Below are 15,774 nucleotides of genomic sequence, written 5' to 3' on the forward strand. Positions count from 1 at the left end.
AGCAGAGAGGACGATGGGTATATTGTGCTAGTTTTACTGTTGGAAGATCTGATCTACCATTATCTTATGTTCAACGCTATAATAAATAGGTGGTTTGTGTTTACATCAGCTATCGAATGAATTTGACGCAAACGTTCATTCGCATATACTGCAAGTCTATTGTTCAAAGGGAAATGTAGTTTTTAAATCAAAACTCAAAACGCCTTCAATCTGTCGTCATCACTCTGTCATGTAGTAGCTAGCAACACCTCGCAACGGAGACGGGTCAGTGTTTTGTGCCTTTTTTATTTCCTACAATCACTTGTTAACCATTAGTAATGGGATGTTTATTTGCTAGGCTTTGGTTTTTATTCCGTCGTAGGAGCTTTGTCGCTGTATATTGTGTACGCGATATCCGCGTGGCTAATGTGTCGCAGCTAACTAATATGTATCGAAACTTGTTAAATGGCCAGGATGCTAACACAAGCAGACATGAGTACGCTTGAGCAAAGCCGCCTTCAAAATGCCCAATAGTTTGAACCCATTGTCGGAAAAGGCTCGACAGTTACTAAAACTGTTGTTAGATGTGTTTTTGGTAAATATGTTGCCTTTTACAAAATGTGAAAAGATGTACGCGACTGTACTTAGACGAGACTTCCAAAGTCCTCGACTATTTCTCTCCGATTTCTGTTTGTATTTTCCTTTTCACGACTACTGACCACTTCACTAACAGAAGACAAATTACTAAGCAACAAAACCACGAGTTAACTTGAACAGTTAGTCACCTTAATATAACATTGTTCATATTTGGATACCATGTCTTAGTACATATAACAATGCACCCTCAAATGCATTCATATCTGATACTCAAAAACACACTCGAATATACTCTTGATAGGATTGTGGTTCCGTGTGTGTTGTGTCAGTGGAATGCATTTTGTAAAGAGTTTACATCCAGTCGTGGGTCACACCTCCACAGTGTGGACAGTCAGCTGCCAGCATCGAAACAAATAAGTGACGAGAACGGACGACTTTTTGCTTTTACTTTCATTTCACATTTCACTTATTACACTTATACACAACCACAAAACTTCAACATCGATAGACGCCCACTTCAACGTCCAAAATGTACAACAATGTGTCTCAGCCATGTGATTGTTTAGATAGGGTGAAGCCCCCCCTCCCTGTGCTTCTGTATGCTATGTGTGTACAAAAACTCTCTGGTGTGAGAGTCTCTTGGTAAAGTTAAATCTGTGAAATTATTTATGGATAAATACGTAATGGGTTAATTTTGTTCACTGATGAGAGAGATGAGATGGTCACTGCATGTGTACATTTGTTATAAAAACTTGAATACAAAATTGCTCTTTTGATGTGTTCTGGAGACGATGATGTGATGTAATGCTGCAGAGGAATTGTTTCAGATCAATAGTGACATGTTGGAGCTGTGCTCAAATGCATATGGCACTGCAAATCACAATTTGATACAATATCAGGAATGGGTCCTTAAATATATGTTTAATGTTGATTTTTTTTCCATTGGAGTGCTGTCCTAAATATAAAAAATATGACAAGCATGTCATCAATTCCAACTACCAGTACTTTCTGATGAGTTGTGTTCTCAAGAAACAAGCTGTTTGTCCTATTGTACATATTTTTGTTTATGTTTATTGCCAAATTCATTTACATGTTTTGTTTCCCCAGGGATGGCGGGTGAGAGGAGTCAACAGGACACAGTTGCAGAGTACCTAGAACAGAATCCAGAGGTGGCCAAGTGGGTGGAAACCTTCAGGACCTACAGTGAGAGCAGCAAACACTGGCGTGCTCGGAGGGAGTTTATCCTGAAAAATATGGAGGCTTACCCTTCTGTGAAGCCAGGAGTCTGTGACAGAAGTTTGGACATGCTGCTTTCTATGTCCACAGCCTGGGCCAATCATGTCTTCCTGGGAAGCAGGTAGATCACATTACTCAATGCAAATCTATATCTGCAAACAGTGTGGTGTTACTATATGCAAAACTTTTATATTTTTAAGATGTCAAGTACAGTGGTACCTTGGTTCTCGACCACAATCCGTTCCAGAAGCGATTTTTTTCGAAGTCTGAATCGATTTTTCCCATTACAATTAATGGAAAAAGAAAAGCCTTAAGCCTTAAAATAGGCTGGCCGCTGCATGTGGGAGGGGTTGCCGAGTGAGTGACGTCTCTCCAGAAGTGAAGAGGTGTCCGGTGCGTGTCCAGCTCTGAATGTGCGCTTCTGTGCAGTTTGGCTGTGACAAAGTCATAAACCAAGTAACGCTCTGTCCCAGACTCGCCTCATCCCTGTCCCAGCTCCAGCCCACAACAGGACATCAAACCCTGGAGTGTGTGCTCCAGCCTCGGAGGTGTTGAGAGCGAGCACCTCCCCTGTGACACTCTACCACGGTCCAGTGCGGAGACAGGAAAGGTTTTACACCTCAATATGAAGAAAAACAAATGTAGCTAACGGGACACGTCTGCATACAGAGGCTGCGTTATACACAATAACAAAGCGCGTTGTGGGTCAGCTGATCGGTCCACGCACGTTATGTTTTTTCGGGGGCGTCTGAGTTTTGGATTTTCGTTCGAAATCTGAAGCAAAAAAATCTAGAGATTTTTGTTCGAATTCCGAGATGTTCAAAAACCAAGGCACTACTGTATTTTTTGTTTTTCCGTAAGCCGGATACTGTTTCTTTAACGCCAGTGTCATAAAAATTATTGTTTAATTAACAAATTAAAGGCATTGTGTATTTCACGTGTTGCTGAAAATTAAACTATCACTATTATTCTGCCAGTTGTGCTCACAAAACCATGAGCTTTACTTTTGAAACAATTCTGGGACTTGTCATTGGTTTCTTCAGTTGTTATAATTTGACTGACATTCTCTTCTCTGCCCATCCAAGTTACCCCTCCACTGTTATGGAAAAGCTAAAGGCAATGGGTGAAGGCATCGTTGTCAAGGATGCTCCAGTTTACAGAACAACAAAAGATGGAGCCGTGGTCAGAGAAAAACGGGCGGCCACATATGGTAAGGGAAGAAATGTTTTCGCTGGACCTCACATTACGTCTACAGCAATAACTTAAAAAAATTCGGTCCCTGGTGAAAGTGGATTACATTATTTGTTAAAAGCTATTCAGGATTTGTCAGTTGTGAGGAAAAACACTGAAGTTGTCCTGGGTGTAAAATCCCACTGTGTACAACATCACTTTCAACTCTAATATGGACTGGACTAGAAGCACACTAGCACAGCTAATGATGGGTTATCTTATAAAGCCACGCTTGACTTTCTGTCCATTCTGTTTGTGGAGATGTGTGTGCTCTTTCTTGTTAGCTCGACGCTTGTTTGTGCTGTTGTCGCAGCTTTTACTGTAATGACGTCCATATTTTCACTCCCACACCTGCAGTTGGTTTCCTCATTAGCTGCTTATTCCATGTGTGGTTTCCGTTGTTAAGTTTGTTGTCCTTTTCGTTTCCAGAGGCTGATGCTGACAGCTACGTGAAAAAAAGCAGATCTAATGAGTCTGAGGGTCGACCTGCAGGCAGAGCCAGCACACGAAAATCTGGACCCACCCCTCAAGCTCCGGCGGAGCACCAGCCTTTTTTCAACCGCCTTTATAAATCTGTAGCCTGGAAGCTGGTGTCGGCAGGCGGCTTCGGTCCAAACTTGGACCACTTTGAAATACTTCGTAGCTGTGTGGAGTCCTGTAAACAGACCCTGACCTGTGTGTTTGTGCCACTCAAGGATATCAAAGGCTTGCCCGCAGGCTGTGCTCAAAAAGAAGGGCACGTTTGCGAGATCCGCTGCCAGACTGTCTACATGGGCACTGGATACGGACGGGATGAAGCTGCAGCTAGGGCAATGGCTTCCAAAGAAGCTCTGAAAGTGTTTCAGGGAAGAAAAGTAACAGTAAAGATCGCCAGGCGGCGCTACAAAGAAAGGGATGTAGAGGATTTAATTCTGCTGGATGAACAACCTCGGACTCAGGGCTTTCCTCCTGCTCTCAGCTACCCTTTTTAGGACAACGGCTGGAAAATAGTTGTTTGTATGTCACACAAACAGAAATGTAATGTCATGTGAGTGAAGTTGTAGTGTTGACGCTGCTGCATATAATCGGGACCAGGCTGCAACTTAACAGGACTTGGGAGTCAAACTCCGTAAAGTTCTTCAGGTAATTTTTAGGTCCATTTACAGGTTCAAATCTGGGTTCTAATCGTCCTGTTTTGTCATCTTCCATAGTTTCTGAATAAATGTTTCTTTCACAATTTCTGTTTACTCTGAATTGAGGCGATTGCCTTGCTGAAAGAAGAATTACATACAAATGATGTGAGCTCTCCTGATTTAAAAATGTTCCGACACTCTTCAGTGTTGCAACTGTTCCCTCAAGTTTATTACACATTGCTTATTCGTTTTTCAATCAATGTTTTAACTGACTCTAAAACAAGCTCATTTGTAAGTTGTGCCAGTTTTCTTTAATACAGTAGTGTTTTAAGTTCAATGTTCATTTCATTGTTGAATATATTGATTTGGTTAATAATATTAGTTGCCTTTCTTAACAGGAGTGGTTGTCTAACACCTTTATTGTCTCCCACAAAGCAGCGTTGAAGCGCTTCACTCATGTGGTGCAACAATGTTGACTTGTTACAACAGATTCCTGCACTGCGAAATCTACAAGAATCCTCATTCCATGACTGGTTATGTGAAACTATCTCCTGCTGAGGTTCTTCATCTCTTGACCAGCGAACACACTCGCCATAATGCCACTGCTGAGATGCAGTAGTTTTGCTTAGACTTTTCCTCCCTGTGTTGACGTTACCTGGTTTCAATTTTGTGTGTTTACAATTCTGGTCCTGTTTGCCCCTTTTATTAATAAACAAAAGAAATCAATTTTGACTTGAAACATTTTTTTTCTCTTCAATTTGTGTTACTGTATTAAAATAAATGCCCTTTACACTCTACGCGGCTGCTTTTAGAGGATATTGATTTTGTTTTTCCTCTTGCTTGCCACGTAAAAAACATGGCAGCACACTTCAGATTGACACTGCAATTGAAAACCTAACTTATCTAACAGATGTTTGTTTACGCCTCTTGTACTGAATTATGAGGGTTATCAACAGAGACCGAGCTCATGATGCTATAGACCGTAATGTGCTTTTAATGAAACTGAACTAAAACATCTATTGTTAGCAATGTGTCATAAGCTATACATCAAGATTTTACATCAAAACTAAGTACTTTAGACATTAGAGATCCAACGGCTTCACTTGATCAAACTGAAATGAAACTGATCTGTTTTTTGTTTTGCTGATAATGTGTACGTTCAGATGAGTGAGCTCCCTCATTCACTCCATTACACATGTGACGAAGACAAACGAGGTACCACTGATGTTGATGTACCACTGGAGGGCTCCCTTGTTCACACGTTGAACTCTCAGGTGCCCATATTGGTTTGGGGCAGTTGAAGCGTCAATGGTTTTACACTAATATACAGTGATTTACATTTGAACTGCGGCCCTCACAGTCACACTGTCAAGTCCTGTTTCTACCTCCCTTGTTTTTGTTTCAAAAACAGCCAATAATTCTATTTACACTGTGTTTTGGTTTTAGTTGTGTTTAAAGTGGTGAGGAGTGGTGAAATATTTTTGTTATGTTATTTATGGTCTTCATTTAGTTCTTTTTTTTCATTGATCGCTGATGTCTGATGGATATTCAGTGATTTTCACACTCACTAAACAGGGTGTCTTTTAAACAAGGGATTTGTGTGAATATAAGGAAGGCTCATGTGGAACTATTACACCTTGAAACAACACAGGTGTATTGTTAGGCCAGACAATGATATCCTAACCAGCCATTACTCACTTTCATATGTATAATGTCATCAAATATACCACTTTTTTCATGAAATATATGAATACCACAATTATCATGACTTTAATATTGATCCTACTGAGCTCGGGTTGCCACAGTTTTGCAAACAAATAATTTGAAAGCCTTCAGCTTTTTTTCATTTTAATAATAATCGACCATGCCATTGCATGCCACTGGATCTTTGCAATGGGTGCAAGGGGCAAAACAGCCCCTTGTTATGCATAATTGCATGGTCAAAACTTTCCCCTTAACCACCTCAACAAGTTGCTCTCTATGTGAAGAAGTGTCTCTCCAAGACCAGTCCTTCCAAGAAAAGAAGGCCCATGAGTGATACATTGGGGATGTGAGAGACGGTGGACATCTGACTGTTCCCCAGTCAGTTTACACGTGGGGCTGAAACTGGAACATTGGACTTGAATCTTGAACGGGTCCTGACATCAAACTAAAGGATCACAATGGACTTCACATCCAGGAGGTGCATACATGGCTCACGCATCACATCCTTAGTTATGACTATGTTTGCTGATCTCAACTGGTGTGCATGATGTAAGTTGTCTGCTTTCCTTTGCCAACTTTTCCCAGAAACAGAGACACTTTGGATGGTCCAATAAATGAATGCAAATAATGGCCACAGTGGCAGCTGCACACAGACCCATGTGTGATCACATGTAATGCATCAGCCTCACAGCCTGGAGAACACCAGGGAGCTGATGTATCGAGCAGTGAATATCCACCAGTGTCTCCAGGCGAGTGCTCTTTATTTCAGAAGAGGTCATTTGTCATCTGCGCCTCCATCCATCACCACATCAATAATCCCCGAGCCTCAGTCTGCAGTCGTCAACCTCCATCTGTCACGTCTCACCTGAGTGTCATCCACTCACAGCGGATGTGCTAGCAAAGGCTGCTCTGGCAATAAGCCAGGCCACACACCAGCACTGGCAGCGCTACTGGAGGTAGATTCTCTGTGGAGTTCCACCGCAAATCCTTGGTGTCATGAGAAAGTACGGCCCTCCTTGAAGTCAAGTCGGCCAAATGTCACTGCCTTCTTGTTGCCCTATGAATCAGTCGCTAGAGTAAGTGCTGGGATTTGATAAAACTGTGGGAGATATCGTGATCCACAACCTCCTGCCTAATGTGCAAATCAGAATGCCACTACTGATGTTTTGCCACCATGAATTCAGCCTCTCTATAGAATGAGTCCTCGCGGACACGAAGTGTGTATTGGTTCGGAAGTTTCCCGGTTAGAGATTAGATACTGTGAGAAGTCATTTCCACACCCCTGATCCTAGCAGTCAGTGGGGAGTGGAGATTGTGGTCTTTCCTTCAGGTGTCGGACCTCAAGAGAATCCTTCACCTGTGAAATATTAATGATGATAGCAAGTTTTCTCCCGATGTGCGGTTTGTGTGATTGACGGAACAATCTTCCCTGTTGACTTGGCAAACACACCCACACACAACATTCCTAAATTATTAATAGATGTTGGATCAAATATAGAATTTAAGTGATGTCAAACCCACTATGCTCTATCTTTTATTCAAAGTGAAGCCAGTGCAAGTCTGTTCAACTGCCACTTTTTACTTTGAATCTTGAAGGTAGCAATTATCCACTACTCTCCGATGGGCTTATCTTGTCAAGGTGCAACAAAGTTTCGTAATGAACGACTCCTTCTAGAGTACAATTGTGCTGTACTAGTTGTGACTTCGTTACCCTCGTTTTTTAGCAGTTAAGTTAATGGAAACACCCGCTTGAAGGGAGGATTCACAACTTTTGACTTTTCATGGAGTTAACTTTCAGAGCACCACTTTGTGTGTTCAGACGTCTTTTTGCCTTTTCTTTTCAACCAAAACAGGAAAAGGTTTTGAACAATTTTTTATGAAAATACTAGGAATTGTTGACAACGGGACACAGAACAAGATTATCCCTTGGTCACGTTCTAGATCACCATCTGATTCCCAGAGACCACAGATGGGCAAAGTGTGGCCACATGCGACCATTCACCCATACCTATCGTAACAAATTGTAACAAAATGTCCAATCCAAACTTCTCGTTCTGTTTCTGGTAGTGGGCACTAGTGGGCGCAAGTCATGTTTCAGTTGAGACCTGTCCCCATGTGTGCCTCAGCTCAGGTAACCAAACTTTGGGGAAGTTGTACTCCTTGTGAGGAGGAGTTTCCTTTTATAAACAGCAGTCCTTCTCAATGGATGCCTTTTGTTTTGTTATAATATCTTTTAATGAGTAGTCCACAATTTAGCAGGATTTATTGTGCTTCACATGTAAAATAAAAAGATGAGTTAAGACATAAATAAAGTAAAAAGAATGCTAAGTGCCTCTGTATGCCTGTATAGGAATAGGGAAACTAATATAGCGGCATTCTCATAGATCCACTTTTATTTTGTTGGTACACTTCCTGAGTTCTCCCATCTATGTCCGCCTGAGCTTGATCTGCTAATGGTAAACACCTGAGACTGGGGGTGCAATCAACTCGCCTGCTCTTATACTCGATTGTAACTTGGCTCTTTCTTGTTGAGTCTTGGTCTGTTTTGCCTTAGTGTTAAGCTGGCAGAACCGAAGGGTCTGCCAGGCGCTGTCAGTTTTCCCTCGCTATGTTCTTGTTTTCTCAGTTTGTTTGATGCATTTCCTCCCCTTTTCCCAGCCGTGAGTTTTGACCACCACGCTACTTTCTATTGCATTTTACTAGACTTAATATTTTATTGACATTGAGTTTCTGATCATTGTGTATTTTCTGTTGCTGAACTTATTTGTACTCCACGAGTGATTGACAGCTGTGTGATCCCATGTCTGTTCTGATTCTTGTTTGCTCTCTGTTGCCAGATTTATTCCTCGATTCCGTTTTGCTCCTGGTTTGGTGAAGCCCTCGGTTCTTCTGGCTGCTCTTGTGTTACTGCGTGAATTAATTGTTTAATCGTATTCTCATTGTCGAGTCTCTTTGCTGCTGGTCACCACTCGCACTCGTGCACAACACTTACACTCATGGTGTAATTAGAATTTCATTAATTTTTATTTATATTCTACAAAACAACTAAATTTTAAATACCTTTTCTTGCCATTCTTTAATTTTGGTTGATGGATGGTTTTTGAGCTCATTTCATTTAACTATAAATGATCTTTAGGATTAGATACTAGTAGATAAAGTAAATCCAGGGTAGTATTGGGTGAAATGTAATGGCAGCCTTCCACCCATTCATCTTCACTTCTCAACATTGAGGCCAAATGTTGTCTATGCAGTGTGAATATGTTGCTATACTGATTTAAAGAGGCAAAGCTTAGCACAGTTTTACACACTAGACTGACACATGCTCTTTATTGGAAAGTCTCAAACAGAAAAATGTAAATGGAATTACACTTCTTTATAGTCATAGACCAAATCAATTCCTATAGATTTTAAGCAAATAGAAATAGAAAAGCTGGAGGACATCGGGAAGGGTGGGGGGGACAAACTTCACAAAATAATGCAGTTACTGGTGAAATTAAATGAACGCAACACTCGTGCATGATGTTATGTGTTGAAGGAAGGATGAGATTCTTTATTTACACCAATTAAAATTTCTGTTGTGCAATTTGAGCTTCAGTTCCTGTGTCAGCTGCCTCGTGTCATTTTGGCAGCCACAGCAAGTTATTTCAATCTCTTTTCAGCTTGCCAGACTGGAGCCTGACGTCAGGTCTGCATCATTCTTCCTTATCAAACCCAAACAAGCAGCTTACCTAACTCCTGTTCAAACCTGTCACTTCCTGTTTCACTTTGAGTTTTCAAGAGGGCACGCTAAATTGTTTATGCTTTGTTCATTTGCCATGAGGCTTGTTTTCATCATGAAGAAAGGCCAGGTAGGGGTGGAGTGCAATGACGTCGGGCCCTATACTGATCACTTTTGTTTGAAGTAAGGGTCGGACTAATGGAGTCCAGTCAAATCCATGTATGAAACACTAGTTAGACAACCTTGTATCACACTGGCTTTTGAAACCTATGAACTCTCATATGTTCCCTAAACTTATGACTCAAACTTGGAAGACAAATCTGACACTTTACTTGTACTTTGTAATGGCTCTCATGCTCTTCATATATGTACCTCATGATTCAAGTCACCACATATGTAATTGTTAAGGCAAATTATTTGCAGATGTGCAGGGTAAATATTTCTATATTTGCCACTCAGGGGTTGCCGCAGATGGGCAGTCTCATCCACCTGAAGTTCCCTTATGCATCCTCTATACGAACCCCTCTTCATGTCCACCTTCACCACATCCGTGAACCTCCTTGGTTGCCTTCGTCTTTTCCTCTTGTCAGGCACTTTCATTTCTGACATTCTTCATCCAACATGTGTCTCCAGTGTAACTTCCTCTCACATGAGCTGTCCCTCTCTGATCATGCCCTTTCTAGCCTCTTTCAGTGAAAACCAAACTATCTTCATCAAGCATAAACTAAATATATATTAAGACTAACAACTCTAAAACAGCGATTACATCATGATTCAGTTTAATATCAGCAGTGGTCATTTCACTACACATGTTTTGGTTGTGTGCAAATAGCACCAGGCCAGGTTGGGGGTATTAAGAGTTTTTTGCCAACTCTTAACACCCCAATCTTCAAGTGAAATGAGATGATGTTCTCCAGAAAATCTCCATTCAAAGAGGGCCGGAAGAAGAGGATGTCACTCGACTGCTTTACAAAACCTGTTGTTTTATTTTTTTTTAATGTATACACAAATGGCAGACAAGAGTTGAAATTATTTTGGGGGTGTGTGCATGTGTGTATTGCAGTGCGTATTGCACAACGTCTTTATTGGCAGTGAGTGTTTAGTGTGGTGCCAGACATGGTCACTACTTATTTACATCAACTCTTTCTGCAGTTAGTCATCCCATCTATACCACAGCGCTCGTCCAAAAAAGTAAATAAATAATTAAAACGCTACATCTGGGCTCATAAGCACTTGAGAAGGAAGAAGTTGCAGAAAGCTCCGCGGGGACAGTCGCACATCTTCCCGATCCGCGCGCCTTTCCGCACCGCGCACTGTTCTCCAACGTCACACTGAGAGGAAACACAGGGTTGAGTCTTTCACAAAATCAGAATGGCAAAATGCTTCTTAGCGATTCATAAAGTACCGTTGGGACTTGTCCAAATTTCTTCTCCCACATTGGCAGTTTCTTGGTCTGCAGTTTTTCGAGGACTTCTTGGAGCGCACCGAGCTGCAAAGGGACACAAAACGCACCATGAGACTTTCAGGTACACTTTTTCTTTCGCAATTACCAATATCTGTTTTTAACAATTGCCCCGTAAATATGCAATTCGATGGTTTTTATTCCGCAACAATGTCATTATTGTGTGATTTTTTTATGAATAACAAACACGATGGTACTCCGTAATATAAATTAAAACGTCGTACAAGGCAACGCATGTCAGTATTATTATAACTATAATTATTTGGAGGAAATTCCGTTGTCAGAATAGAATAATTGAGTTGTTTTAATTTAGTCCTTTTAGTAATCAGTCTAACATTATCAATGTCTTTTTAAAACTGAACAGTGATGTGTACATTTGCTTTCAAAAAGGTACAAATCGAAGATTAATTCAAGAGAGATTCAAATGGTATAGAAGTTACCGTTTTACTCGTAAAAAAAAGTTCAGCTCATGTCAGAGTTTCGGCTCTTACCAGCTGCTTCTCACTCGTCAAGTTTGGTCCTTTCGGGTAAAAGTCCCGAAGTGCTCTCGGGCTCAGCTCCTCCTCGGACTCCTCGTCCATCAGCTGCGGCTCCGCGGCGGCACTGAGCAGCAGGAGGGCGGAGAGGAGCAGCCCGCTGAGGAGCCTGGAGCTCGGCATGGTCCCGGTGCACGACTGCATGTGGCCCTGTCCAAGTGTCTCAATGCCCACCCCAGACAAGCAAACACCTTTTATCTGACTGCTTCCATCTGCTCGCTCCACCTTACTCCTCCAGTTTTTTTTTTCAGCTGGTCATGCGTAACTGCAGCTGGGTGAGTCATCTGGATAAAGTTGCTGGGCAAAATATGCCTCCAAAAGTCAACAACAACAGCAGCACTGTGGGGGTCCTCCCCAGAATATCATTTCACTTTTAGAAAGCGTGAAAGAGCCCAACTTGTATCTCCGGTGGTTGATTTTTCCAAAGAACTGTGTGAATAAGTGTGATGCGTAGCGCAGCTTATATTATTGTGCACAGCGAGAGAGGGTTTATTGTCGCTCAGTCTTTGTTCCCTCTCGTTAAACTTTGAAAGAATCAATACTTGTCTTCCACAGAAACTTGGAAGTGTTCGAAATTGACTGTGCTGTTAACTTTGCTACAGTGGAAATAGTTTTTAAAGTTGGCCTTACCGTTTCAACAAAATATATTTCCATATGAACCTTGAATCCTTCTATTCCAAATTAATATTGCCCTGTGATGGTTTAGTCATTCACTGGCTTGATGTTTTAGTCATATTTAATACAAGAGTTGCTCAAGATCTTCATTATGATGTACTGTCTTGTTGTTAATGATGTTTGACGTGGAGACCGTAGTGTTGTAGTCAAGACTGACCAGCGTATACAAAGACTGGAGAGGAGGGCGAGGCCAAGACCAAGCCCAAACCGAGCCGAGAACTTTCATATGCGTTTCTTTTGCAGGTAGAAATAAATGTGCATGTCTATATGACCAACAGATTTATGCTTGTCTATAGTACTTGGCCTTGATCACAGTAAGCTCTTGTCTCGACATGGTCTTGACAACCCTTGGACCTAGACTACAACACTACCAGACATCTTGTAACAGCGTTATGATGCCATTAATGTAAATGTAGTTTGCAGTTGCTTATTTAAAGGTAGATTTGTTCTCACAAGCCTTATGCATAACTGAATCTCTTCCTATTCTGTTCACACGTTGGCAATTTCTGTGGAAAATGGTAATTTAACCTATATGACAAGAGCTAGCGGAGTATTAATCCAGATAGTTTTCTTTCTCAAGGTACATGAGGAGATGACCAACAGTGTCTACATGGAACTGATGCAACTGCTGAGTAATGGCAGTTGTTTGGTCACAATCTAACACATATGTACCGACCATAACAGCAACAATTCGAGGAACCATATTTGGCTGCCAGTGACTATTAACGTTTTGGTCAAATTCTGTGGTCAAACTCTTCTCTTTTTTCCATGTACACGTTGACAAGAATATGGAATCTAATTGGATGTTAATACCAGTATAAAGAGGACAACTGTTTCCAGTCTCATGAGACCAGGCTTCACTTTGCATCTGACTACTTGTATTCACATTTTAGCATGTCACCAAAATAAAAGCCTTCAAATCAGTGCTCAAATATGTACTCTGTCTCCTTCAACGAACCTCAAACAATGTGTCATGATGAGGAAGCTCATATTTAATTAACAATAGCCTGAAATTTCTGCCCCGAAACATTGTTATACAGGTCAGCCAAGCACAATAGCATTGTTCTACTGATAGTTGGGTCATAAGTGTCAACACAAGTGTCAAGTAGACAGAGAAAAGGTGGTCTTACAAACTGCTTTTCCATTCTGCTCTTCTTTCTATCAGTTTGTTCATTATAGTTATAGAGCTGTCAGCCTTTAGAAACTCTGTGACATCAAGTTGAAGCACTGCGAAGCACACAATACCTGCTGAACACAAGCAACACGTTCAAAATGTACACAGCTGCTTCAAATGGACAAAAAAAAAATTAGTAATTTGTGCCAGAAACCATATCATGTTTTCATCCCTAGTCCCAGCATGAAAACACAGAGAATGTGTTCACACACAGTAGAGACACATACAAACACTGCTGCGGTGGTGGTCGAGTAATCCAGTGCTTGACTTATCATGATCCCCCACACTGAAATCTGGCATCACAGCTCCCTGTTTGGAGCCTGTCGGCAGGGATGGAACACAACTTTGAGCTTTGGGCAGCATGACTCATGTTATTTACTCTGGCTTTTACTGGCTGATGCACCAATTTAAGCTTCACTCAGCACAAGCTGGCATTTCGATTCTCATCTACAACTTCATTACGCCATCCCTTACAGCGGCAGCATGTGGTGCACCACTTAAAATGGAGGAGAGAGAGGTGAATGGAGACTGCTACACTAACCATCTCGAATGCTGCTATTTTGATCCCAAAAACCTATGTCCTTAATTGCTAGCCTAAACTAAAAATGTAGTAAAGGAAAAGAGTAAATTACACAGCTTTTGATTGTGTTCATATTTAGTTGTGAAATCCATAGCTATACTTGTCCTGCCTTGTCAAATCTCACTATTGATGTCAAAACACTTCAGAGAGATACCGTTTGAGCAGTACAGTCGATCTTTACTTCACCAATGAACACAATGAAGTGTAATCCACAGGACTGCAGGGCTTGTTGCTTTTGTACATATCAAAAATAATAAATGGCCCCTTTTGGCTTTCAAATTCTTCCCATAAGTCCTGGAGAAATATCGTTCTGGGCAGTGACATTTTCGTAAGGGTCCACATTTTATCCTGTGAATCCTGTATTGCGCATTCCAGTCAAAAGAAAGGACAAAAGAAAATTCATTTAAGAAAATGTAATTTAATTATCAAAAAATACATTAAAATTAAATAAAATGTTGCTGGAAAAACAAAGGGTTAATCTGAAAAAACGTTACACCATACCATTCTGCGCTTTAAATGTGATATTTGATTATATACTGTTTGGTTTTACAGACATTAATATTGATTGGAGGATTAAATAATAATAATATCCTATTTATTTCTATAATATTTCTATAGTAACTCTATAAGTAACTACAATATTTCAAAAAATAAAAGTACAATAAAATAATTCACATTTCAGTATAATTATCACAAACTATGTGGATAGAAAAAGGGACATAAAATAAGGAGAAAATAAAAGTAATTGAGTTGTATTAAGAATTCAAATGGTACTGGAAAAAAGTACAATTGCTTTTATGGCTTAACCTTGAACTGAATAGAGGCAAAGGGCTGCATGTGGCCCATGGCCCGCACTGAGCCCACGTCTGGTCCACAGTGAATGGCCACTGGACTTGGCTTGACTTTTGAAAAGCTTCTTATTTAGCATGTACTGTATGTTTTTGCCCCTAAAAAGGCGAGTTACGTCAAGAGACAAGCTGAAGGATCAAGCCCTCCCGCAGCTTTCATAAGATTCTTTTGATCTTCTTTCCGGGATCCCATGAATGAGTCAATGTGTGGAGGGAAGCATTCGCAAAACATGAATGTTGAAGCCACTGCGCTTTTATATTTCTGACTCCACATACAGCAGCCTTTCCTGGCCTTTCATTGGTCAATAGACGATGCCTAATCTGCTGCACTGTGGATCCTCGGAGGCTGAGAGTAAATGAGTGCCGTGACTCATCACTAATTGCTGCATCTCAAGTTTATGTGAAACAAGGCTATGATTAATGAGCATCATTACTGTTGTGATGAGGAGAAAGTGTGCAATAGAGCCATGTTTTTGAAACACATCGGTGATCTGTGGGGATGTTCTTTCAAACTTAAAAGGTAAATGAGCCTCTGATCAACAGACAAGAATTTAACTTTAAGCTTTAGTAGTATAAATGAAAGTACTCAGCGTGAGGCCTTTGAATGTCTTCATGAAAGATGTCATTTTTGTACTTATGTGATGATTTATTTCGTCCCTGAGATCATAAGCTAACCCTTCTCATCAAAATTATCATTACAAAAGTATACTTTCATGTATAGGTGCTGTGTCAAAGGAAGAAATCTTGTTGTAAGGAAATATGACACTTCGAATTCATCACCATACAATGTCATTGACAAGAAATTCAGCAGGCAAAAGCAGAGACAAACATCCATCCAGAACCATAGTCAGTCCCAAGACACGTTATTAAAATAATTTAACAGTCTCCCATACGTAACATCCCCTGTCTACTCAACCATTACA

General features: G+C 40.8%; 2 protein-coding genes across 2 annotated transcripts; one reads left to right on the forward strand and one right to left on the reverse strand.

Annotated features, from left to right (window-relative positions):
• Positions 1 to 20: 20 nt before the first annotated feature.
• On the forward strand, positions 21 to 4,859 carry cdkn2aip (CDKN2A interacting protein). Its single transcript, XM_053865432.1, has 4 exons — positions 21 to 264; positions 1,684 to 1,933; positions 2,898 to 3,022; positions 3,472 to 4,859. Exons 2-4 carry the CDS (start codon positions 1,686 to 1,688, stop codon positions 4,011 to 4,013), a joined length of 915 nt encoding a protein of 304 aa, XP_053721407.1. The 5' UTR covers positions 21 to 264; positions 1,684 to 1,685; the 3' UTR covers positions 4,014 to 4,859.
• Positions 4,860 to 10,515: 5,656 nt separating this feature from the next.
• Positions 10,516 to 11,805, reverse strand: cart3 (cocaine- and amphetamine-regulated transcript 3). Its single transcript, XM_053865647.1, has 3 exons — positions 11,530 to 11,805; positions 10,982 to 11,065; positions 10,516 to 10,907 (listed from the first exon to the last, which is right to left on the reverse strand). Exons 1-3 carry the CDS (start codon positions 11,716 to 11,718, stop codon positions 10,800 to 10,802), a joined length of 381 nt encoding a protein of 126 aa, XP_053721622.1. The 5' UTR covers positions 11,719 to 11,805; the 3' UTR covers positions 10,516 to 10,799.
• Positions 11,806 to 15,774: the final 3,969 nt, after the last annotated feature.

This window comes from Synchiropus splendidus, chromosome 5 (genome assembly GCF_027744825.2).
Source record: "Synchiropus splendidus isolate RoL2022-P1 chromosome 5, RoL_Sspl_1.0, whole genome shotgun sequence".
NCBI lineage: Eukaryota > Metazoa > Chordata > Actinopteri > Syngnathiformes > Callionymidae > Synchiropus > Synchiropus splendidus.

Bases quoted from the DNA above. Each gene is read 5' to 3' on its own strand.
- cdkn2aip (XM_053865432.1), top strand. From the start codon at position 1,686: ATGGCGGGTGAGAGGAGTCAACAGGACACAGTTGCAGAGTACCTAGAA. The intron at 1,934-2,897 runs GTAGATCACATT...TGCCCATCCAAG, and splicing joins CATGTCTTCCTGGGAAGCAG to TTACCCCTCCACTGTTATGG. The intron at 3,023-3,471 runs GTAAGGGAAGAA...TTTCGTTTCCAG, and splicing joins AAAACGGGCGGCCACATATG to AGGCTGATGCTGACAGCTAC.
- cart3 (XM_053865647.1), bottom strand. From the start codon at position 11,718: ATGCAGTCGTGCACCGGGACCATGCCGAGCTCCAGGCTCCTCAGCGGG. The intron at 11,066-11,529 runs GTAAGAGCCGAA...GTCCCTTTGCAG, and splicing joins TGACGAGTGAGAAGCAGCTG to CTCGGTGCGCTCCAAGAAGT. The intron at 10,908-10,981 runs GTACTTTATGAA...GTTTCCTCTCAG, and splicing joins AATTTGGACAAGTCCCAACG to TGTGACGTTGGAGAACAGTG.